The sequence below is a fragment of the Lissotriton vulgaris genome, chromosome 8 (assembly GCF_964263255.1).
Source record: "Lissotriton vulgaris chromosome 8, aLisVul1.2, whole genome shotgun sequence".
In the NCBI taxonomy this organism is placed as follows: domain Eukaryota; kingdom Metazoa; phylum Chordata; class Amphibia; order Caudata; family Salamandridae; genus Lissotriton; species Lissotriton vulgaris.
This window is the reverse complement of record NC_141696.1, coordinates 356,723,268-356,749,898: the sequence shown is the minus strand read 5'-3', so window position 1 is coordinate 356,749,898 and position 26,631 is coordinate 356,723,268. Positions and strand designations below refer to the sequence as shown.

General features: G+C 45.2%; 1 protein-coding gene across 10 annotated transcripts in view; it reads right to left on the bottom strand.

The window, feature by feature from the left end:
• Positions 1-26,631, bottom strand: part of CASK (calcium/calmodulin dependent serine protein kinase) — a 1,261,401-nt gene that overhangs the window by 152,777 nt on the left and 1,081,993 nt on the right. For all 10 annotated transcript variants that reach the window (XM_086934112.1, XM_086934115.1, XM_086934119.1 and 7 more), the window contains one exon: positions 18,711-18,826. In XM_086934112.1, coding sequence (XP_086790238.1) covers positions 18,711-18,826 — 116 coding nt within the window. The remainder of the gene's footprint in view (positions 1-18,710; positions 18,827-26,631) is intronic.

Here is a 26,631-nt window from a genome sequence, read left to right as displayed (position 1 = left end):
TGTGTCTGCCACATCCAGTGCACATTTGATGGATGCATTCGTAATGAGTTTACCCTCCTGAATGAGCATCTCCCCCGCCTCCTTGTATTGGTCAGGCAAGTGTTGCAGTATGGCCTCTAACGTGTCATAATGGGCCCTATCATAACGTGCAAGTAATGCTTGGGTGTTAGATATTCTCCAGATATTAGCTGCCTGTGCAGCAATTCGTTTGCCTGAGGCCTCAAAGATCTTGGACTCTTTGTCCGGGGGAGGAGCGTCACCAGTAGTTTGAGAGTTCGCCCTCTTCCGAGCGTTGGAAACAACCAAGGAGTCCAATGGCAAGTGTCCCTTGATATATGTAGGATCCGTGGGCGCTGCCTTATATTTCCTGTCGATGCGAGGGTTGACCACACGCGCTCGGGTGGGCTCCTTGAAAACCTCCGTTGCATGTTTCAGCACCCCCTTAAGCATCGGTAGCGTTTTGACAGACTTTTCGGCTACCGAGAAGGTGTCGAACAAGAAGTCCACATCCACGGGGTCCGAGTGGAGCTCGACGTCGTGGTTAGCAGCAGCTCTCTCTATCAGAGCATTGAAGGCCGCCGAGTCCTCAGACGGGGACGTCTTGGCCGCGAAAAGTTGAGTGTCCTGAGCCGACTGCGGGTCCTCCGTGTCGCCTCCGGCGGACCACGGTACGTGCTCCTCCTCCGGATCCGAGTACGCCGGATAGTTGTACTCGTCACCTTCCTCGTCCGCATCGGCTGCAGCGGAATGCGACGGCGAGTGTCCTAGGGTTTGCGGGGACACAGGTTCCACCAAAGCTGGAGAGTCCTCGGAGTCCCTTTTGTTTTTGAGAGGAATCTTAAAGGGTTCCAACGTCGGCTCCGTCGTGATCTTCCGTTTGAGGAGCGACAGCTTTCCGGTGTTGGCGTCGATTATTACCGCACGACGTTCCTCTTCCGCAAGCGGCTGGAGACGCAGCTTCGACACCGCCAAGGCAGCCTTCGGCGTTAACACCTCCCTCGAGGGTCCGCCCTGTTTCGGTGCGAAGGCCTTCGGCGCCGACTTGGGCGGCAGGGTGAAACGGATAGGCGTTTGCTCCCTCGCAGGCTTAGTCGTCGGCTTCGGCACACTGGTGTCCTGTGCGGGAACCACACTGGCCTTTCGAATCCGCTGCAAGGATTCCGCCACCTTCTTTGTCCAGGCCGGAGAGGGCTGGGCCGGTTCGAGCGACCCCTCATCTTCGAGAGCCTGTGCGCCGGCAGGCACCGTCTTCGGGGCCGACGCCCCCTGCCTATGCGCGTCGTCGCCCTGACGCTTCTTCGAAGCAGTCTTCGGGTCCGCGACCCCTTTCGGCGCCGACGCAGCCGCGTCGGAGGATTTCGCCTTCGGCGCCGACCCCGAGGGCTTCGGGTCGGCCATTTTGGCGTGGCTCTTCAAGTCGGCCATTTTGGTTTTCTTGGAAGTTGACACCTCCAGAACCTTCTTCACCTGCGCCACTTTCACTTTCGGTTTCGCATCCGAGGATGCGTGACCAGTCGGCTTCACTTTCGTTTTCTTCGACGTAAGTGATGGGTTATCAGTGTCCGTGACCGGGCCCGGAGGCGGGGACGTAGGACTCATAGTTAGATCTTGGGTAAGGCCCGAAGGCGATCCCTCGACCTGGGCCGTATGAAGGGGAACAACCCCTGAGTCAGGTTGGGGATGCTCTTCCTCCGAGCTATCTCCCATCGTGGTAAAAGTTTGTTCGTCGTCCCCTACCTCGTCGGTGACTTCGTCAAAGTTCTCCTCACCCGCGTCGTAGGCCTCTCCCTCGGATGCGGGATTAGAGTCCGAACCTTGCACGTCGTCTTCTCCCTCGACATATTCTTGGAAAATGTCGTCCGGCGGGGGCGCCGTGGCCGATAACCTAGCCTGGAGCCTATTGGCTCGACGAATCTTTAAAGTCTTCTTGCTCCTGAATTTCGAACACGCCATGCAGGTGTCCTCGCGGTGATCCGGCGACAAGCAGGTATTGCACACCGGGTGCACGTCGAGGTGCGAGTATTTAGAGTGGCACAACGGGCACTTCTTAAACGGAGTTCGCTCCATAGCAAGAGTGTAGTACAGGCCCGACCGCGCCGAAAGCACGTGGAAGGGCAGCAAGAGGTCGGAGCTGAGAGTCAGAAAGAAACCCGTACGCAACAATACCGACGCCCAGCCTAAAGACCTTTTGGTCTCGAGTAGAAGTTGAACAACTATCGGTCCGGACAGAGGGAACCGAAACACATCCGAACCCAATGGCGGAAAAAAACAATCTGGGGATGGAGGCGATGCCCATGCGCACTGTAGTCCAGGGGAGGAGCCACCTATCTCGTGATACTTCGAAGACTCTTCCAGAACAACAATGTGCAATCATCCGGACCCAACACTAGGTGGCGATCTATGCACAGATATGAATTCAGCAGCCCACATGCCTCGAACATATATTAGGCACCAACTGATGGGCTGGTATGGGTTCCAGAACCCTTTCCATGCCCCAGCAAGGTGTGGTTGGAGGGGCACAGAAAGCCACAATAACAACAAATACAGCACATAACATGTTTGCATACCCTATTGTGTTATTAGTCATGGCCGGTGAGGTAGCGCAACAGATGTTTTTGAAACTATGGGAAAGAGGGCAGGCAGAGAGGAATCTGTAGGAAGATAATGTATATTCCAGAATATCAATACCATAGGTAAGTGATATTCTTCTCAGGGATACACCTTCCTGCAGACTCCTTACCTTATGAATGAGTTCTAATGCAGTACCTCCCAGGTAGATGGGACAGATTATCACCAGTTCACCAAGGAAGTCATGCAACACAGCTCAGGCAAAGTACCAGTCACTGTGAGTCTGGGACCTGATGCAGAAGTGCTAGGCAAAAGAATGAAAAGATGATCATGAAGATTCCCAGCAAATGTCAGCAACCGGGACACCTCTGGAGAGGGCCCTGCAGACACTAATGATTCTAAAGGAGTGGGCATGAATTTGCCCAGTCTTGTTCTTTCAGAGAATAGTAGATCATGATACAGAGGAAAAGCCAGCATGATTATGGTTAGTTTGATTGCCACCTTCTTAGCTCTGACAAACCCAGTCTTGACAAGTGCAGTCTCTCTACTAAGATACTACACACCTATGGTCCAGTCTATGATGTCGATCCTCCACCATGGTTAGATGTGGCAGAGGGAAGAAAGATTGAAGGATAATGAACTCAACCATATGCAATACAGAAATCACCTTGGGTAAGAAGAATGGGCAGGTGCGAAGAAACAAGTTATCTGGATAGAAAACTGCAAATGGGTCTACACACGGAAAGAGGTTGAAGTTCTCCAACCCTAGGCTCCATAGTTAATGCCACCAACAGATCTGTTGTCAGAGCAGGTAGTAGAGCTGGACTACTGTGCATCAGCTCAAAGGGAATAGCATCAAGAAAGTCAAAAAGAGGATGAAATCCAATGGTGGAACAAAGAACAGATTGAGGGGAACAAACAATGTATACATTTCAGAAAAAGCAGAGCTAGTGATAATCTAAACGGAAAGGCTGGTCAGGCAAACAAACAAAAGCAGACAGAATTGCCTAAGGGCCCTTAATCGTCACCATTGCTATACACATTTGTACAAGGTATAACACAAATCACAAGACATTGGAAAGGTGATTCTTAAAGGGGTTGATGCTCCGCAATTAGAACGACAGGATAAAAGGTGCCTAGTGACCTGGGTACACGGATTTGGTGATGAGATTCATGAGGTCCAAGGACATCTGTGCCTTCATAAGGAAGATACAAGGGCTAACTGGCACCACTCAATCTCTACCAGTACATTTGTAGTGTTTGAGTATTGGGTTGGAGGACCTCAACATTTGCAGGCCCATCACACTAATGGGGCCTCCAAGCTAAATCGTTACGGGGAACATTCCCCATAACTGAGCCCGCCTACACAGGTGAAATGCTTCCTAAAATAAGGTCCACGGTCCCACCACCCTGTCTGTTGATGAAACGAACAGTGATGGTGATGTCTGACAAAATCTGAATGGTGCTCCCTGAGATGGAAGAGAGAAATTCCTTGAAGGCAAGACACCACCTGCAGCTCGTGCACATTTATGTGCAGGTGCTGCTCGCACACTGACCAAAGGCCCCGTGCAATCATTTCCCTGAGATGGGCACCCCAGTTCAACAAGGAGGCATCCGTAACCATTGTAGACTGAACTGCGAAGTGCGGCAGAGATGACCCACCAAACGGTTGGTGGAATCCATCCACACGTTTAAAACCGAGTGGAAGAGCTGCATTGAAGCCATAAGACTTTTCTTATGCTGGAGCCAGTAAGAACTCAGACATCACTGAAGGGAACTCATCAGCCATCTGGTGTGAGAATGCATGATGCCAAGCAGATGCAAGATCTGCAGAACCATAATCAGAGTTAGAAATCAAATACCTGCAACCCCTATCTGAGGTCTGAGAAAAGCCTTCATACGGTTTGTGTTCATTAAAGGTTAGCCTCTCTGATTTAGAAATGTGGGAATTTTGGGTGTTGTTGGTAAAGGCCAATTCAAGAAGAATCTTAACTGTCAGCTTAAGGAAAACCCAGACCAGCTCCATGGACTCCGCTTTCACAAGCTTTCATGCAAGTACAAAAATACATGGCTTCACTGCCAGCACTTTTGTACAATCTGGGTATGGAAGGAATTTCCATCTAGTGTTTTCTAAAAAGGGCAGTGACTAAACTTAAAAAGCATATGACTTTGCCAGTAGAGTTGCGCTGCAAGAATTCTAATAAAAAAAAAAACACTCCCATCTTGATCAGAAATTGACTACCTGAACATGAAGAAGGTAGTTATCAAGAACCTTCAGCAATCATTAGGACACCACTGGTAAATACCTGCCAGGAGGTATGTGGGTTTCTTGCAGCATTAGTGTTTTATCATGCCTGCCAGCGTATGCTAGCAGTTTCCTTAACATTAAGGTCTGAGACTTCCCAAGATAGACTGGAAAGAGAGCACCTGATATCAAACACTATACCACATTCGTTAAACCACCCATGTGTATGCATTACAAGATTCAATGAACCACTGAGCATTTCAATTCGGACTAATCAATGGTTACAAAATGTGCACTGTAAATAAACAGTTGCATAAGACACAATTGACCAACGTCACCTATGCTAAAATACCACAAAAGTCAGTAAAGCTACCAACCAAGCTTTCCCAAAGAACTGTAAAAGAAAGTAAAGCATGAAATATCGATAATAAGAGGCATAAATACAACCATAAGCAAATATGGGTAAGTAAAGACGTGCCTGAAATCACCTGATTACTTAGAACCAAGCAGCATGTCCACTCTATGGAAATAGACATACACGTAATATGCCTTTTTCAATTTAATAGAACTTGCTATGAGTATACATCGGAATCTCTGCTCTAGATCCGACCACCAACCGCAGTGAATTCATAACAAACTCTATTTTTCTTTGTGCTGGTTTGGAGGTTGCCAGGAAATTGCATTAACTACAGGATCCCCATTGTCAAAAAAATTTTTTGCCTTGTCTAATTATATTTTTGCCTTTTGTCCTTGAAAGCTGAGGTCAGGAAAGATAACAAGATTGGTCTTCTCATGTTTTAGAACTTAAACTCTCCTGGCCACATGTGCGATCACACCTTTGTAGTTGGGTATACTAGCCATTGAGAAAGGCTGATGTGTAGATTTGACCAAAAATGTGCGTTGAGAGCATAAGTTTATCCAAAACAGCAATGTAAGTCTCTCAATTAACTCTTCCATTGTTTCCATTTCAATGATCTATCTGAAAACCAGGAGGTACATATTATTTAATGTAAAATTGTCAAATGTTTGCATTAAATGTTAAGTTTACTACTCCATTTGCTCATTCATCTACTGTGGAGCGCCATTTTCTGTGACATACATTCTGCTTTCAAGTTCATATATTAAGAATAAACGTCAACATTTCACCCACTTGGGTTTGTATTTTGCAATAGTGAGCATATCAACTTAGGATCTGTTGCAGGATAACCTTGCTGCCAATGAAATGAACATAGGCCGATCTGCCAACACTTTTTTTAAAATCTGGGTTTAACCTCTCTGAGAGTACTCCAAGGTTTGTTCATAGCAGACAGCACTGCCCTTTCAGGCATTATAAACCACCTCCACAGGAAAGTAAGGCAACATATTTAGTCTCAGTGAAACAGTGATGTGAACTTGTGCAGCCCTGCTAAATATAGGATTCACTAGATTATCAAGCAAGGAGGGGGCAGGAGATGAAGGAACCTGTTAGCAGGGGGAAATACAAAACATGAGAGGGCAGACTTCTTACACATGTAGATCGACCTGTCTAGTTATGAACATAGGTAGCACGACTACAAAAACGGGTGGCAGAATGTAGTGTTTTGAGGGAAAGGTAAAACATCCAGAAATGGTCAAAGGCACTTCAGTTGATAACTGAAGCAATAGGTAGCAAAGGCGGAATGGTACACTAGCTGGGTGCAATTGTTCAGCTGGAATCTCAAGAAGGGTTGATGCTAAAAGAGAGCCCTATCAGAAGCTACCCCAAGAGCAATTCTATATCCTACTGAGTCACATAGTAAAATCCACAAGCAACTGGCACATAGCCATATAAAAAAGTGCCAGTCACCCTCTGTGGTGTCAGGTGTCACCAATCTGCAGGGTCAAATGTGAAATACCTGCCACAGATGACTGCTCCACCATCCAGAAAGACCTTCACCAAACAACCTCTCCCTGAAAAATCTAGAGCCACCTTATAAAAGAGAAAATCTGGATGAGGAGCTAGAGAGGCTGCTGGGCCTTCGGGGGCAGCCGCTACATAAAATCATGTCACCCACTGGCCCTTGAGGGACAGACAGCTCCTCGTAGGCAAGTAGTAGCAACTCTACTGAGAGTGAAGCAGTGTTCCTATCTTTGTGCTTAAAACAGCGCCTAAAAATGTGCTTTCTTTATGGGTCTGTGCTGAATTTTGCCCAATTCACTGATTGTCCTAGCTCAGGTAGTATGGATGTTGTGTTGCTGTGCAAGGATTGCATTGTTCCTTCCTCATGTTCAACCTCACCAGCAAGTTGTCCACAAAAGGATACATAAAAATCCCTCACTGCCGAAGATGAGAGATTACTACTGGCATACCCTTAAATCGGAGCTGGTCTAGTACTAAAGAAAGACTTTAAACTGAAAGCATGCCTGCCTCCCCCTTAACACCTGGGAAACTTTCATTGTGAAGGACATATCACAACATGAAAGTAAGCATTCCTAATGGACGATTGTCTTTCTAGGAAAAGTGAAATGTTAGTAAGGGGGCTGTTTGAATGTTTTTTTCTTGATAAACTTGTTGATACGTTGCAGATCTAAACTAGGTCTCAGTTCCCTAGTAAAAACGCTCTCCTGCATCATAAAATTTTCTCCTTGCTTTATTTGATTAACTGAAGCGTTCTCTATTGCCTCTAAATTGGCTACTTCCTGCTGTGATTGTGTGCTTTTCAGTTGCACAAGAGCAATTTGTAGTGGCGAGGTAGGAACTACAGACTATATCCATTTCCAAGACCAGCACCCAATTATTCAAAGCAATTTCCTTAGACTACTAAAGTAAACAGCCACTCTGGCATTTCACACAGCTTTTAAACTTTGTTTGAGGTGGTCGTTACCACGCAAAAGAATCACAGAGTACAAGTCCAAGAGGTAGAGCAAGTTCGCAGTGCACATTTACTGGAAAGGGTAATCAACCATGTTATGTGGTCCTTTTTCTTTACAGTCCGCATTAAAACTGGATTTAGGGAGGGAGTATTCTAATACAGCCACAAACAATATTATATGTACAAATGTGCTATGTTTCTGCACTGGCTATGAAAAAATCTGTTACTTTTCACACTAATAAAAATTGCTCAAAAGCAAAAACAACTGGGGTTAGGACAAAAGTGCTGACCTATTAAGTGAAATAACAAAATTCATGTTGCTAGTGTACCAGATTTTCTTTTTCTGACATGGAGACAGGGCTGCCCCACTGTCCCTAATCCAGTTGATCCTAGTCGTGGAGGCCCGGGCAGCCAAAACATTTTTTGTCATTACTTTGTGCTTTATTTTTATTTCATCCCCTATCTCTTTGACCATAACTTCCTTAAACGTATTTTTTTATTTAAATACAATAAATTTCAATAACAAGACTGAATTGCACACTTTGCAAAATTAGATTAATTTAGGACACCATCCCCAACCCTAAATGAAATTCGCAGTTTTTCCTAAAATAGTAAATGTAACCCTATATTTTTAATCTAACTAAATGTATCGCCTTATTGTAATCTAATCCCGAGTAGGAAGTCAATAAGTAATGAGATTTAAATAAAACATCAAACAAAATGTATATTCTGCTAAATTTATTCTTACCCTAGCCTTAAATTAAATTAAACTACTCCAATCCTTTCTCAATTGTAATCCTAATTCCTACCCTTTTAAGTTATTGAACCTATTACTTAACTTTGTTAACGTTCTTTCTGGTAGAGACTATCTAGAGATTCTAGATGTAGATTACTTACCTTTGGAATATTCCCCGGCATCAGACTGGATCCAGACTGGATCCCAAAACTTTCAGCAGTACTTCTGTGGGTTGGTATGGGGTGCGTGCAACTCTGCAATAATTCGGTTCGACTCTGTAAATGACGTAGTGAGACTCAGCACTATTCCTGTGAACTGACGTTAGTAGCTTTGAGAGTGTCCGCGTCCCCAAAAGCAAATTCCAAAAGCAAATTGGTGTGATCAGTGTGCAGAATCATATACTTGGGGTCTCATTAACGGATAGAGTCCAACCACCGAACGGGGAGGGCGAGAGGGTGATTAGGAATTTGCAGCTACATAGAGTCTCTACCAGAAAGATAACTAACTCCTTCTGATTAAGACTTCGAGCCGCATATTTCTTCCATTTTGAATGGATACCAAAGCAGTACCTACTTGGAGGTGGGACTGTGGATGGACTCAAACAACAAAGTCCTGCAGGACAGAGTGGGAAAAATGACCCCTCAACGAACATGACTATCCAGACAATGCCTTGTGAACGTATGAAGGTAGGCCCAAGAAGCTGCTTGGCAAATGTCCAAGATAGGGACGTGTGCTAATGCAGTGGTAGCTGGAAGTGGTAACGAGCAGTGATATCTGGGGCTGCTTTATAGCCAATTTGTAGCAGATCTTAATGCATAGCACAATTTAGTGGGAGACGGTTCTCTTCTGCACAGCTTTGCTTTGTTCACTCCAGAGAACCACACAAAAAACTGAATAACCACCCGTGTCCCATAGTACCATCTATGTAACAGCTCAGTTCTCTCTTGAGGTCCAAGAAATTGAGTCTTTCCTCCTCTTTAGAGGGGTGAGGTGAAGCATAGACCAACGGCAAGGTGATGTTCTAGTCAATGTGGAACAATATCGCAACTTTAGGCAAGAGAGATGCCCGCGTCCACAAAACCAACTTGTCTGGGAAGCAGGTGTTATGTAGTGGGTTGACACGCAGCGTTTGAAGCTCATTGACATATCACGTTGACATTATGGTGATGAACAGAACTGCCTTGTGGATGAAAAACTGCAAGGAGAAGCTTTGAAGTGCTCAATGAGAGTGCACATCAGAATCGTAAAGGTGAAGATAAGGTCTCACAAAGCATGACAAAGTGAGAGAGAGGAAACAAATATTGTAAACTTTTCAAAAAGTCCATTATTGGGAACTTAAACATGAGGGCAGATCCGACAACCCCCAAAAAAGCAGAAAGAGCCAAAAGGTACACTTTAGCCATTCCTAGATCAAAGACTTGCCGGGCCAGGGACAAAAGAAAATAACAAAATGTCAGATAACTTTGTCTGGAGGCAGTCTATCTGCTGAGTGCTGCACCAAGACACAAATCTGTCTCACCAAGAGGTGTGTACAGATTTTGTGGAGGCACACATGGCTGCCAAGATGACATCAACCACCTTCAGGGGAAGTTTGGAGGTGCTCAGCTGTCGCGGCTCAATCTCCAAGCATGAAGGTGGATAGTGAGAAGGCCCGGGTGCAGGACCCTGCCCTGCTATGATTGCAGATCCTCCTGGAGGGGCAACCTGATTGGAGGAAAGACGCTCCAGCAGAGTTCTGGATACCATACTCTCCGTGCCAAATCCGGGGCCACTAGGATGACTTGTGGCCTGTTGTTCCTGATCTTCTTGCAAACTCGGGCAGTTATCACCTGAAATGCATGAAGGAATCTCTAGTTTCTGTCAAGCCGAAAAAGGTTCCTGAGAAACCTTGGAAACTCCAGCACACAGAAGTGCTGACACTGCGTATTTTCAGCCGTGGCAAACAGATCTAGCCGAGGATCTCATTTGCAGAACATATCTTGCACCACCTCTAAGTGCAACTGCTACTTCAACCAAAGGCTGATCTTATCCATGCTGGCTTTTTTAAATGATCCTGCTAGATGGTTCGCCACCAGGATAAAGCTTTGGTGGTCCTGCAATTTCCCGAGTCTCAGGGCCTCCTGGCACTCAGACCATGATCCGGCTTCACCTTGCTTGTACCACATGGCAGTGGTGTCACCCAGGAGCACCTGTACCAGTCTCCCCCTGATAGATGGAAGGAAGGCTTTCAATGGCAAGTGGATTGCCCTCAGCTCCAGAAGGTTGATATGGAGCAGACACTCTGTCGCAGGCCAGAGGCCTTTGATCTCCTCCTCTCCCAGATGGCCACCCCAATCAGGAAGCCCTCTGTCTTTTTTTAAGCACCAGAAAGTAGTGGGACTAACAACTATGTCTGGTGCAGGCAACCTCTTGACAGCCCTCTTGGCAAAAGGCTTACACTTCGTGCCATAAAATAGAGATATAGTCCTCTGTCAGTTATTTTGGGGGATAGTGGGCAGCAGTGAAAGATGCGAAAGGCAAGAGAATGAAAGATAGGGCATATCCCAGCCAAACAATTTGCAGGACCCTCCTGTGTGGCGTTATGACCAACCATCTGGCAGTAATTCTAGGATCCTGCCTACCACTGGGTGGCTGTGCTCTGCTTAAAGTACACTAAAGGTGTTTAGCAGATGTGGCTGCGGGGATAGCAGACTGGCCAGCCTATTTACCATGACCATGGATCTGGGGGACACCCCCCACCCCCCTCCCGCCGACTTAAAAGATTCTGAGTGTCTAGAGGGGTTCAGATTGGCTGGTGGTAATGGTTACCTCTACTGAAGCTGTCAAAGGAGAAGTTGAGCTGACGTGGCTGGCAAAGTGGGGCAGATAAGCCTGGGGAAAGTGCCTTTGCCCTGCACTCCTTGAACCGCTCGAGAACAGAATCCATTTTGTCTCCAAACAGGCAAGTCCCATCGAATGGTATGTCATTGAGAGACAACTGGACATAGCCTGAAAAATCGCTGGTCCACCACCAAGCGTGGCTGCAAATGGGGACACTGGTGCCAAAGGTTCACCTGATGGAACTGTTGGTTTCCAAGTAACCACGATTTGTGAACTTTGTCATTTAACAACTATCCTGTACGGATGTACAGACTTAGCGAGGACAGGTCTGAGATCTTCAGGAACAAAAAGGAGGAGTTGAGTCACTGAAACCCAAAGGGGAAGGGAAAAGCACCCCAGCAGGAAGCTGACATTTACTGACTGAGAATGAATGGGTGAAGATGCCTTCAAGGTAATTTATTTTATGGGTGCTTAAATATTTAGACTAATTTTAGGAAGGATCGATTAGTGATCCTTATTAAGAATCAATCAAACACTGTGGAGTTTCAATTCAGTTTAAACAATTTGTTTCAACAAGACACAACATACAAAAAACAACACAAGGTGTATTAGAAAAATATAATTTTATCCAAAAATGTTTTTAAAGAAATCACTTCATAAGTAAATTAATACGTGACTCAACAGAACCTAAAAACACCTATCCCAAATCACACTGAATAAAACAAGACAGGGATAAGATGAAATGTCTTATGTGTGTACCCACAGTCCTAATTTTCTGTTTGTTTACTTATCTGTATATGAAGTGATTTCTTTAAAAACATTTTTGGATAAAATTATATTTTTCTAATACACCTTGTGCTGTTTTTTGTATGTTGTGTCTTGTTGAAACAAATTGTTTAAACTGAATTGAAACTCCACAGTGTTTGATTGATTCTTAATAAGGATCACTAATCGATTCTTCCTAAAATTAGTCTAAATAATTAAGCACGCATAAAATAAATTCCCTTGAAGGCATCTTCACCCATTCATTTTCATTACCCAAGCCCTCAAGGGTATTCTTGGGTTGCTCACTTTTTGTAAATCATTTACTGACTGAAGCGCCTGGCTCTATCGGTTCTCACTCTGCACAGGGGGTGTTGGAAACATGTTTGGGTTAATCTTGTTTGTAAACGCCACTAACATCAAGCTCAAGTATTCGGGGAGGGGTGAGGAGATGAAAATTCAGGGTCGATGGAGGCAGGGCGGTGGCGTTGTGGACTATGATGGTTGACTGGGGAAGGGAGTTCAGGGGGTAGGAAGGATGGGGAGATTACAGCAAAGTTTGGCCCATGCCCTCAACAAAGTATCTTTAAATCCCTCGTTAAAAGGTAAGAAGGGCTCACTGCATGCTGGATCAAGTGAAGGAAGTGGGGCCTGTATGGCAGCCAAACTTGACCTCAGCTGAGCACGGACCAGGGTCAGAAAGGACAACGTGAGCTTTGTCTTCCTGCGTTGAGGGAGCCTGCAACAGTGTTGCAGTACTGTGAACGGACGTGGATCGTGGCATCAGAAAAGAGAAGGTGGTAGCCTCTTTGTGGGATCATAGGGTCCAGCTGGTGCTGAAGGTGAAGCCTCTGACAGTAATTCAGGTGGAGAATCTCTCGGCTCTGAGGGGCTCGCAGGTGCACCAGAGGGAGCCAGCAATGAACCAACGAGTCAGAGCATGGCCTCGCAGACCTTTTTGATCTGTTTAGGCGTGGCGGATATCCGCAGAAACTCAGGATGTTCCAGAACAAGCTGCAAGATCAGTTCAGAAATCAAATGATTTCGGGAGTGAGATCGAGGTGCATGGTGCGGACCCTGTGCCTTCTCAAGGGTGTGTGAATGACAAAAGAGGCCAAGTCCCACTTAGATTTTTTTTGTGTCATTCTTTGACTTACACAAGCACTATGATTGAGATGTAGACCGACCTCACAAATGACTTCTGCATCTCAAAAGGGACTGAACATTTGACTTGCACAGGTTTCATCACAGAGTCCTCTGGTGCTTGGAGGTGTAGAGTTTTGCATCATGATCTCGTATGGGCTCAGGGTTCATTGATGTGGAATCACTGCAGGTATTAGACTTGTGATTTCCACTTCAGGCAAATCTGATGAGGATCTGTCACAGACATCTGATTGCAACAGACCCTACAGGGCTTAAAACTAGGCCTGGGCAGTAAACTCTGCTCTGCGGGTGGAGATTACGGAGTTTTGCCACTCTGCTTTGAGTGCGGAGTTCAGCAAAAACTCTACCTAGCCTCGTGGCGGACTTTACCTGCACTCCCACCTACAAACAACCTCGCAAACCAGCATTATGCTGCCATTCCTAAACTTTAGAGGCATGGGCAGCCCTGTGTGTCTGAGTACAGGGAGGGTCTGTTATTTTGTGACTGGGCAGACTGTTTAGACTTTTAAGGAGAGACCACACATGGTACACTACTTTTTTACTACTACCTTTAAAATTAAAATGAAGGCTCTCGTCATCTACCCTGAAACAGAAGTAAACAAGAAATAGTGAGCGAGTAGAGATTTGCCACAAGATGACTCTTAAGCGCTTCAACATTCGCTCAGTGTATTTCTAGACGCATGCTTATTATTGGTGCACAGAATGCACAAACTATTTACAGTGGCTCCTTCCATTCCTACAATAAAGACACGGATACTAGAAAATAAAGCGACATGGGCAATGTTACTCGTTTTTGTTAAGAAGGGACGTCAGGATCAGAATTTGAATCTACTTGTTTTCTGGTCAACAACTAGATCAAATCTCAGTTTAAATGTTGCAGCCTGGACCTCATGATGCTCGTCAGTACTCAGAATGAAACCTCAATGTGTCTTGGGAGGTGTGCTACTAGATCTACATGACCTGTGTCAAGATCTGCCAGTGATGACATTACAAAACAGCATCTTGCACAATCTACAGTGAAATAAAACTTTCACACTTCTATATTTTCCCCACTCCCTAATCTACTATTTAATGAGGCCTCCATAGCCAATAAAGTACTTTCAATTACTGCGAAACGCACTTGGATTGGCCGAATTACAGCAAGCACTACAATCGTAGGATAAAGTCTCTCCAAAACAAAACTCACAGATTATGAGTTTAATCATGGGACTGGCTGTCTTGCGACATGAAATAGTAACGCCAACGACTAAAACACAATATGTGTCTAAAGATAAATAACAGTCAACGGATATTAGGCTGAATTTGCATACTGTATGCCCAGGCCTACCATTCAGCCTGAGCCAATCCTAAGGATTGGCAGAAGAGGTTCAAAATCGGGGCAGGCGCACAAACTCTGCAGCGGGAGAAGTGAGCACAGTTCTGGGAGTATCAGTCTGTGAGAGAGCTCCTTCAACCAGTCACCGGTCTCGCTCCATCACAGTACCACTCTGCTAGTGCAAGAAAAGGGGAAACCGAAAACTAAGAGTAACAGTACAGTTGGGACAGAATGCCACAGAACGTGGTTCTCCAATGACCTGCTCCGTGGGGGTTTAGGTAGGAGGGATCGATTTAAAACAGCCATTGGTTATTTCACAGTTCGGTTTGTTTTCATCAGCATGGCTTTTGCCTTAGTGAGGGTACGTTTTAGCTGTGACGGAAGCAGGCAGTGAGGAGCACAGTGAGGATGCTACACACTAATAACAGGGACAATGAGGGCGGATGTATAGAGCAGCAGTGACGGGCATTCTTGGTACACATATAGCCACACGGAGAAGGGCAGCACAGATGATTATGTACGCATATGACTGAGGTTAAATTGTGAGCCTATCCAAACCGGAGATTGCTCAGGATTCCAAGCGGATGGCAGAACTCCGCGGAATGAAAAGGAGCTTTTAAATAACTCAATGGAACTTCGTGGAGCATAACTCTGAATTCTATCCACCCCTACTTAAAACCTATTATTTTAGGAGGTGTCATGTCCCTTGCACACGGAAAAAGATTTCTTTTTTTTTATCAAGGTAAGGTCTAAAAGAGACTAGAGGATGCTCCAGATCAGCACATGGAGTCATGAACATAAAGGAACTGAAATCAGTGCGCTAAAGAGTGCAAATATATAGGCTTTGCACGTCATTTCTGGTGAGAAGTGTCAATGCAGAGCCACACAGTGCCACATATTGGAATACAGTGGCACTGCTGAAAAGTTTCTAGAACCAGCCTACCAGCTGAGGAATATTCAAAATGTGAGGACTTGGAGGTCAAATCACCATCAGAAAAATATTTAAATTTTTATTTGTATTAAATTATTTTAATACTAACGCTAATTCCATTCTTACCCTAATGTTAAAATTATATTGAATTGTTTAAAAGTACCTATAATTATAGTAATACTAACGTTAGACAAATGAAACAAACAATACAAATTACATACAAATAGTTTTTATACTTTTTTTTTACACTAAGGCTAATTTATAATTGCCAAAAAAAGCCATAATCTTGTTGAATACATCCAAGTGATTGCATGACTCAATAAATACATACAAATACCTCAAAATATAATGGAAGCAAATAATAAATAAAGTAAAGGGCGAAATGGTTGGACAATTCCAGGATTAGATTTGATGAACAGCAGAAGTGACTCAGAGTGGGCTGAGGAGCACAAGACTTGTCTATTCACTAATGTGGTCTTTTCTTTTAATGAGGGAGGGAAGAATTAAAATGTATTTACAAAAACAGTTCTGCATTCAAGGCCAGACAATACAAATCTAAATTTGTAAACCTAATCTACAACAGAGTCATTTGTGGACAAAAAGTGGTTGAATTCAGATGGGGCCACTGAAAATATTGAGTATTTTTGGATGCCCTTGGAAAACTATTTTAGATGGAATAATTTGAAAGTTGTTCTTCTTTGACAAAACCTAAAAAGTATTACATTCTGAAAGTGCATTTTGCTCAAGCGAAGCTTTGTAAGACTTCCACAAGGGCACAACAGTCTCTATTGTGTGGGGGCATTCAGCATTTTGGTAAAAGCTTCAATTTATGAGACATTTGCTGAATGGATTAGTTGAGAACTATAGACAAGTAAATTCTTCTCCTTTAGAGAATGGAGATACATTTTCAAGTACCTTACTCTGAAATTACTGTTTACAGTCATTTGTCTAGGAGTGGAGATGAAGCATCTCTTTAGATGGAGTTTTATTTGAACTGTTATATTCCACTAAGCAGGATGGAATGAACGCTTAGGGGGCGGACAAAGTCCGCCCGCCATCCTATCGGATAACGGGACCGCCCGCCATAAGGGCGGGGGTCCGGACGGGGGAATTAGGATGCGCTCGACACGGTGGCGGGCGCATCCTGCATTTTTAACATTGTGGGGGGCGGTGCTCTCAGCACCGCCCGCCACAATGCTAAAAATGCATGTGCATGCACAACGTGGCAGGCATCGCGCGGTGCCTGCCCGGTTGTGCATGCACATGTAGGGGGGTAGCATAGGTACCCCCATGTGCATGCACAACGTGGCAGGCACCGCGCGGTGCCTGCCCGGTTGTGCATGCACATGTAGGGGGGTAGCATAGGTACCCCCATGTGCCTCCCCCACCCGCCCACCATCCTGGGGGCCCGCAATGGGCCCCCAAACTAGAAGACAGCATGCCTTGCCGCCACGAAAAGGCATCTTCTAAAGCCCATCCTAATATGGCTGGCGGTGTCTGATCACCGCCACCATATAAACCCTTTCCCGCCCCGGTCAGCGGCGGACGGTGTTTCCGTCCGCCGCGGTCCACCCGCCATAGTAATATGGGCGGGCAAGGATGTCAGGATGTAAATTAATTCTGAATACAAGATGTTTATCCTGGGAAAAATATTATGTAACATGTAAAAGAGTTCTAAGATGAGGACTTAATTGATATTTTTGGTCAGTAAGATAATTCTCTTAACATTGCCATTCAATTTCTTACAAGCGCTGCTACAGTCTAGCAACATTATCTTTTCTGTCTTTTTCTCCTAAGTATCTTTTTTCTCCATATTATAATTGGTTCTGTTAGCCAAAGTACAAGATGTACTTATTTGGATGAATTTCCACAGCTACATTTATTCCATTAACAATATGATCTCAGTATTCCGCCCGACATCCTTGCCTGCCTGTCACCCATTTCCCCCCGCCATATTACTATGGCAGGGGGGAGCGTGGCGGACGGAAACACCGTCCGCCGCTTTTCCACCCCGGTCACCTTGCGACCGGGGGCGGAAATGGGTTTATATGGTGGCGGTGTCTATCAGTCACCGCCAGCCATATTAGGATGGGCTTTAGATGATGCCTTTCCGAGGCGGCAAGGCATGCAGTCTTCTAGTTCGGGGACCCGTTGCGGGGCCCCAGGATGGTGGTGGGGGGGGGGGGGTGGGGGAGGCACATGGGGGGTACCTATGGTACCCCCCTACATGTGCATGCACAACATGCATTTTTAGCATTGTGGTGGGCGGTGCTGAGAGCACCGCCCGCCACAAAGTTAAAAATGCAGGATGTGCCTGCCACTGTGGCAGGCGCATCCTAATTCCCCCCACGGGACCACCGCCCTTATGTCGGGCGGTCCAGTTATCCGATAGGATGGCATGCAGACGTTTAGAAAGAAACCATGGGGAAAGCATTTCTAGCATCAAAAATTAGAAACTGTTTGTGAAAGGTTAAGCAGAAATAATATTCAAGTCAAAGCCAAATATGTCTTTAAAATGAAATTTCAAATAAATAGTAACTGATGCAATTTTCAGGCAACCCTAAGGGCTCAGGTCACTATCTGACACCTTGGCAAGCAGACAGTCTTCTGTAGGTCAAGACAGCGTACTATAGTGGGGGGAGAAAGAGGAGCCGCTCAGATAGGCACAATTGGGCCAATTTATTTGTGTCATTATTTGGGCAAGTTGCTCGCAGCTGATCTTTCACTTTATGATTTAGGCTTTGTAAGTGACTCTTCCCAGAGTACAGTTATTCTAAAACCATATGCATTTTGACAAACAATGAAGTAACAAAATCATGAAGATTTGCGGACTTCGTCTTAAATGACACTACTGCTGTGTACAAACTTATAACTAAACAACTTTGAAGAGTGCCGTTATAAATAAAATTAGACTACATTGACATCAAGGAAATCACAGTTGAATGAGACACTGAGAAGTTTCAGTTCACAAATGAGGTTATAAGCCAGGATTTCTGGATACCACAGTGACACTGGCCCTTAGCTTAATCTACATTTGTATTCAACAGCAAATGTCATCTTTGAAGTGTAATGGTAGGGCTATAACGTCCAAAATTTTGCTATCGGCATCTGATCCTTATGCAAAAGACAGGGCCAATCAACGTGGACAGCCAATATAAAGCGATCTAACATCACTGAATACCAGCATGACTCAATACATTTTTATTTATAAACAAGTGTATTGTGTACACAATGTATTCCTTAACACTTTAGCTTAACTGGTGAAAAGTGTGCATGCATATTAACTGTCTCTCTATGTAGTCTGCAAGGAGTGTCACTTATATGTAAGAATTTCATACCTGCATTGTGCTTTGCCAGGTATTTGTCTTTGTACTGCTTCTTCTTTTTGCCAAACCAGGTGCAGCTGGCTTGCTGTTCCTGTTTCGTCTTCTCCATCGCAATACAAGCCACTCGCCTACAAGACACAAAAATGTAGGCTACTGGCAAAAAACAGAAAAACTATGTCCCAATGTCAATGCAATTTGTCAATGCATTTTGCAACAAAACATATGGTATACAGAGTCCCCTACGGTACATTATAATGATATTCTTAAACACAGAGAAGTTCTGAGACCCAATGAAAGAATGAAGACTTTTCTTTATTAAAGATAGGGAAATCTGAGGGACTTGTAATATTCATATAACCAATAGTAGAGTGAACATTGTTGCTTATAATGCAAGGTAAAACCATTACCATGTCCTCTCACCCATTTATAAATATTTGGTCTGTGGCTCCCTCTTACGAAAGCGATTCTATGGTTTCAGATGCATAGAATACATCAAACGGTAGATTACTCACCTTTTGAATATTCCTCACGCATCAGACTGGATATGGAAATTTTAAAGCAGTACTCCTGCACACCAGGAGGTGGTGCTGCGCAGCTTTGCACCAATGTTGTTCCACACCCGAAGTGACGAGCAGAGCCACATATAAGAGGCCTCATACACCCTGATGTCAGCTGCTTTCTAAGGCTATCCGCACCCTCAGGCGCAGAGCCCATCTGCAAACTGATATGGCAAGTGTGCAGATCTGTAGATTGGGACCTATTTCGATGGAAAAGAGTCCAGTCCACAGATCGGTGAGGTGGGAGGGTTGGTGAGAAAAATTACATATTTTGTTGAATTTGGATATGATGTAATTAGTTAAATCATCTACACACCAAGCAGGCCATACCCTCAATGGCATTTTTACCAATGACCTCAATTTGTCAATCGAGAAGGTACATCCCCTAGCCTGATAACAGGGCCACAATTATTTAACTTAAACATTCCATCTACCAAACCTCCAGCTCACATAGCCTCCAGATTATAAAATTACATTCAGTGGAACTAATCAGATAGTCCTGATGCTCCAACTGGAAAGCCAGCGTATGCCATCTGGCATGCGCCACCAGCAGGGTGTAGTAGTCCAACAATGTCAGCAGCCTCAGATTTATCCGCACTGAGATCCAGGGCAGAGACTGAAAGATCAGGATCATAGCCTGAATGTCCTGGACCCTTTTTCCCCAGGGGAAAGGCGAGAAAACAGACTATGTCCAGAATAGCACTCATGAAGGTGAGCATCTGAGTACTTAGGTGTGACTTCAGTATGTTGACAGTGACCCCCCCCCCCCCCCCCCCCCCCCCCCCCCCCAAATGACAGGAGGTTCTCTGTAGTCTGAAGGTGGTTGACGACTGCCTGGGCCAGCCTTTAACAGCCAGTCGTCTAGTTAGGGGAAGACTGGTACCCCTGACCTCAAAAGGTGTGCTGCCATCACTTACGTGAACACCTGAGGGCACTGGAAATGCCAAAATGGAGCACTACAAAGTGGAAATGCTCCTGGCCCACAATGAACCGCAGGAAGCACCTGTGGGCCAGCAGAATGCTGATATGGAAATAAGTATCCTGCCGGTCCAATGCCACCATCCAGTCTCCGGGTAGACAGGTCTTGGACTAGCGTGAGCATTTGGAATTTGTTCTTCTGCAAGAAGGTGTTGAGAGGGCATAGTTCTAGATACAAGCCTCCTTCTGCACCAGGAAGTAACAGAAGTACCACCTAGCTCCTACTTCAGATGATGGAACTCTCAATAGAGCCCCTTAGGTCAAAAGGGCCGGCACTTCCTAACGCAAGATGGATTGGTGACCCTTCGTCAACCACCCTGTTGCTGGTGGAGGGTGGGTGCGGTACAAAAACATGGGAGGGCTTAGCCCGGACGTACAATTTGGAGAATCCACTTATCAGAAGGTGATTGCTTACCACTTATGGAGGAAACATTGGATCATGTGTACAACAGTGAGGTTGCGTGCCAGATAGATTCACTTTTATGGTGAGGTATGCCAATAGCAAAACCATGGAAGAGCATCAGTGAGCCTTGGTAAGCTCAAAGTTCTTTTACACAAATGGGGGCCACTACAATATTACTAGTTCTTCAAAAGATTGCATGGGTCATTTAGATCCCACTGGTAATGCAGTTGAGTGAAAAAATATCAGCAACAGTTACCAGACCTTTCTTCTGCACCATCACAATACAATTTTCCCAATGTTACCAGGGGAAATCATGGTAACAATGCACTCCTCACGTAAATAATTTCAAATGTTTTTGCTTAAACTGAGCAACCAGAGGGGAAATATGGACATCTTCCCAGGTGCGGACTAAAATGGGTGGAAATGGCTCATTTTAATGTAACACTAATGCACTCGTTTTCACTATGTGTGCGCGGTGGTGCCTGTATACGCACCACCTCAGCCCGCTGACAGTTTAATTTTGTAACTTTCCATGCCAGAAGCGCGGAGCTACAAATAGCACTGACCACCGGTGTATGAAAACTAGGGTCCTGAAATGGAAACCACCTTTAAGTCAATAATACGTTCGCAGAGCCAGGAGGATGGGTAGGTTGGTAAGGAATCTGCAGTTAGAGTCTAGACCAGAGAAGGGTTACCAAAGATAAGTTGAAAGAGACGTCTAGCTGCAGATGCCTTCCCTTAAAAAATGATACCTAAGCAATACCTTCTCAGAGGAGAGTCTACAAAACTATTTCATGCAAAAATATTCTGCAGGGCCGAACAGGCATAATACCCGTACCTACGGGCTGGACTGTCCAGGCAGTAGTGCTTGGCAAACGAGTGCAATGAGGCCCACCTTGCTGAATGGCAGATGTCCAGGACTGGGTCTCCGCATGCTAACTCCCAGGTTGCAGCCTTGGCTCTGATGGAATGAGCACACAAGCCCTAAGGGAGTTTCTTTTTGGCCAATGCGTAGCAGATTTTGATACAGAGCACAATCTATCAGGTATGGCCTGTTTCTATATTACCTTCCCTTTCTGGGCTCCAACATACCCCATGCAGAGTTGGTTGTCCACATGGAATTCTTTTCTGTGGTTAAGGTAGAATGTCAACACTCTTTTTGAGCCCAGCCAGTGGAGTCACTCGTCTTCCTTAGAGGGATGAGGCAGAGCATAAAAGGTAGGCAGGGTGACAAACCTGCCTATGTGAAAGGGAGTGACCCCCTCTAGTGCAAAGAACCACCTTGTCTGAGTAGATGTTAAGGTATGGAGGCTGAGATGACAAAGCGTGGAGCTCACTGACCCTTTGTGCAGATGTTACTGCCACTAGAAAGACCGTCTTTATAGTAAGGTGCTTGATAGGACAGTTGTGTAATGGCTTAAAGGGAGTGTACATTAGAAAAGGTAAGAATACATTTAGGTCCCACTGAGGCATGTTGAACGCTGAAGGTGCAGACAAGTGTTGGAGATCTTTCAAAAAACCCATGTACAACAGGGGACTTGAATAGGGGTGGATGATCTGGCAGCCTTTTATGGTGACCAAAGCAGAGCCCTGCTGGGCAAGAGAAAGCTTACCAAGAGAATCTGAGAAAGAGGAGCAAAAAAGGGGTCAACCTGTTTTTCTGCACACCATGCCACAAACTCACCCCACCGACAGGCCTATATGAACTTGGTGGAGGGACGCCTGGCTGCTAAGATCACATTACAGATGGGCGGATGGTCAAAAGCGGTCAACTGTCTTCATGAATGATGGCTAAGTGTTAACAGGTTCGGGTGACAAACCCTCCCTTGCTGCTACGAAAGGAGATCCTCCAGAATGGGCAGCCTGATGGGAAGCTCAATGGACATGCTTAACAGCCCAGGATACCAGACTCTCCGAGCCCAGTCCGGAGTCCCAAGGATGACTTTGGTCCAGTCTTTCTTTACCTTCTTGAGAACTCTGAGCAGGAGTGTTATTGGCGGAAAGGGGTAAAGGAGGTCGAAGCTCCACTCGAGACAAAAATCATCTCAGAGAGCCCCCTTCACAACTCCAGCATGAAGAACTGCTAACAATGCACATGCTCAGCAATGGTGAACAGATCTAACCAAGGCTCTCCCCACTGCTGAAAGCGATCATGCACCACCCCCAACTGGAGATGCCATTCGTAATCCGCTAGGCAACTTCGGCCAAGTACGTCAGCGGTTTTGGCCTTCAGAGAGCCCGCCAGGTGTTGAACCACCAGGGAAAAGCCCTGATGATGTTGCTAGTGAGGTGGGGTTGTAAGCATCATGGTGAAGTATGGAAAATCACGCCCATGGAATGACGTAACAAGGGATGATAGGTTAAATGTCTTTGAACTTTACTGGCTTCAGTGCGCGACTTTGAAATGAACTGATTACCCTTCAGTTCGGCGTTGCTCTACCCTGTAACGACAGCTTGAGCTAGGGTAAGTTGGCATGGCTCATAGTTTTGTTTGCTGTTAGTGTATTGTCTGTCTAAACCACGTTAATGCTTAGCATTAGAGGGATTAGTTCACTTTTTGTATACCTTCTGTGAGGGTGGGTTGTTTTAATAAACTACTAGTGAATTGTCTACGTTTATCTGTGATTTTAAGGGCGTGACTATAATTCTGGCACAGACTAGGGAACATGTCTCCCCCATTCTTCTGTTTGTAGGGAAACTGTCTCGACATGCATGTTAGAGTTTTATTAACTTTCCACTTTTGGGATATTCGGTTACCTCAGATCATGTTGGCAGGCGAATGATCATTGTTAGAGTAGTAAGCATGCGCGTCTCAGGCAGACATGTCTGGATGTTACTTTGTTCGCATGACTTTATCGGGCTACACTGCTTATAGTGCTTTTTTTAATGTTTCTTATAAGTTTCAGTACGTAATATCGGTGACATACTTTTTTGACTAAAGTGTCTTATCGTTAAAAAACACAAATGTGTAGCTTTTACGATTGTGCTTATCTGAGTTTTTCCAACATATATCTTCTTACCGATGAGATGACTTATTTGCCTTACATTTGGAAGTACATCCTTGTAGAAAAGGTTTTGAATTTGACTAAGCATTGATGGCCTGAATATAGGGCAATCCAGTTTTGAATAGGCTCTTTTCCTCTTGTCTTATTTAAGTAGGTTGGTATCTGTTTTTTTTTGTTGAATGGAGGATAGAAGACCGGAAACCAGTCCGTGATCTATTGTGCGTTGCACAAGTTACTACTTGTGTAATGATGCATCTGTAAGAGACATTAGTTAGTGATAGATTCCTTACCTTAGAACATCCCCAGGCATCAGACTGGATCTGGTAAGTTTTTTGTCAGCAGTACCCCTGCGTGTTGGTAGGTGGAGTCGTGCGGCTCCGCGTCCATCGCTGGCGTTGTAAGCGCCGAGATAACGTCACAGACATTACTTGTGCCACCCATGCGCGCTGACGTCAGTTCTGTAGACTATTTTCCGCTCCAGGAATGCAGAGCCATGCAAGAAACTGACCACTGGTGCCATGAAACTAAAGTCCTGAAAGGGATGTCCTTAACCCTAGAAATCAGTTTGCAGAACAGGGAGGATGGGTGGGGCGGTAAGGAATCTATCACTAACTAATGTCTCTTACAGATATATCGTTACACAAGTAGTAACTTGTGCATCTGAAAGAGACACGTTAGTGATAGATTCCTTACCTTAGAATAGATACCTCAGCAATACCAACCCCGGTTGAGGGTCTTTGAACAAGATTACACCAGAAAGTCACGGAGAACAGAAAGGCCAAAAAAGCCATCTCTCCGGACTAGATTGTCAAGGCAGTAATGCTTGGTAAACGTGTGCAGCGAGGCCCACATAGCTGCCTGACAAATGTCCTGAAAGGGAACGCTGCGTCCCAAGGCAGTAGGGGCTATTGCCCTGGTAGAATGGGCACTCAGCCCCACAGGAGGCTCCTTCTTAGCCAATGAGAAACATGCTTTGATGCATAGAACGAACCACTGAGAGATGTATTTATTTATAAAGTTTTATATAGCGCGAACGTGACCCACACGGGTATCAGAGCGCTTTCCAGTATACAAACATAAATGGTTGAGGTGGTATACACGTATTCAAATGTGTCAATTCGTACAAAAGAAATATAAAATATATGAATTACAAACAGGGGACCGTGAATCTGCAGGACGTTGTACAATATACAGTTAATGAAGATTAGGTGATTGTGCTAGCAAACATACATATTATAACCTCGTTCGATTCACAATGGATATAAAGTGTATAGATAACCAAGGGGGACCCGAGGCCAGCTAAGCTTTACACTACATACAGTTATTAAGCAATAAGGACTGTGGTATTAGTCTTACATAAAATAGTCTTGTCCATTCCACCTGAGATAGGCAATGGTATTTAGGTCTTCAAAATGACTCGGTGACATCCAAGAATTAAGACTTAGGACATGAATTTGCTCATTAGTAGTATTTTTACTTCTTTTTTAATGCGGTGAAGGAAGTGATTCCACGCATTACTGGAGGTAAGGAGTTCCAAATCTTTGGTGCAATGCCGGAGAAAGCTCTGCAGCCAGTTCTCTTCTTATGGAAGGATTGAGGTTTCAGAAGGAAAGTGCTCGCACTTCGTAGTTGTCTGCAACTTCCAGACCTTTCCAGCTTTAGAGCCAAGTAACTGGGTGTATTGTAGTGAATTGCTTTGTATGTTATGCAGGCCACTTTAAGGTGTATTCTTGCCTCGTAAGGCAACCAATTCATTGCTTTCAGGGTTGGAGAGATGTGACTATTTCTTTTGGTTCCTGATACCAGTCTAGCTGCAGCATTCAGTGCTGCTCTCAATGGAGCCAGCTTGTAATTAGGGAGACGACAGAGGGTGGTACTTCCGTAGTCTAATCTTGGTAGCACTAGGGCTTGTAGGGGCATTTTTAGATCAGCCTGAGGTAAGAAGGGCTTGAGTTTCCTTAATATACTCAACTTGTGATAAGATCCCTTGGTGGCAATAGAGATGGTTTGTTTGTGCACGGCCCAACCATTTTTGGCACCCATATAGCCAACCAAGAGCTTGTCATCCACCCGGAACTGTTGTGTGCGCTTCAGATAGAATTAGAGGTCACGTTTTGGGTCCAGACGGTGGAGCCTCTCTTCCTGTTTCGTAGGATGCGGAAAGAAGGTAGGCAAAGTGATAGTCTTCCCGAGGGGGAAGGGCGTGACAACCTTAGGCTGGAAAGACCACCTTGCCAAGATGAACAGAAAGGAAAGGAAGTATAGAAGAAAGAGCCTGGAGCTTACTCACTCTTCTGGCAGAGGTGATGGCTACCAGGAAAGCAGTCTTTAGAGTAAGAAGAGTAAAGGACAGTTATGAAGGGGCTCAAAGGGAGCGTACATCAGATGGGTGAGGACAAGATTTAAGTCCCATTGAGGCATTATGAAAGGCATGGGAGAACACGTATGTGTAATGCCTTTGAGGAAACGGTTAACAACCGGGTACTTAAAAAGATACAACTGATCTGGAAGCTTTAGGAAGGCAGAAATGGCCAAAAGAGAACTGTTGATAGTGCCCAGAGCAGAGCCCTGCTGGGTCAAAGATAGAAGGAACAGAAGGGCCTGAGAAAGAGCGGCAGAAAGGGCATCCACAGTCTTCGCTGTGAACCATGCCAACATTTTTTTCACCTACAGGCGTATACCGTCTTAGTGGGGGTCGCCTGGCTGCCAGAATGATATCACAGACTTCGGGAGGAAGATCGAAAGCTGTCAACTGTCGCCGCTCAATCTCCACACATGGAGGTGGAGGCTGGACAGGGTTTGGGTGGAGCACCGTCCCCTGCTGCCCCCCCCCCCCCGAGATCCGGACATGATCGGACAGGGCCCGCATATTGTATTGTATTGTATTGTAATTGCATTATTAGAGCGCTTACTACCCCTGACGAGGAGTTGTAGCGCTTTTTCAGCGAGTAGCACGCTACTCCGGGACCCATTGAGGATTAATGTTGAAT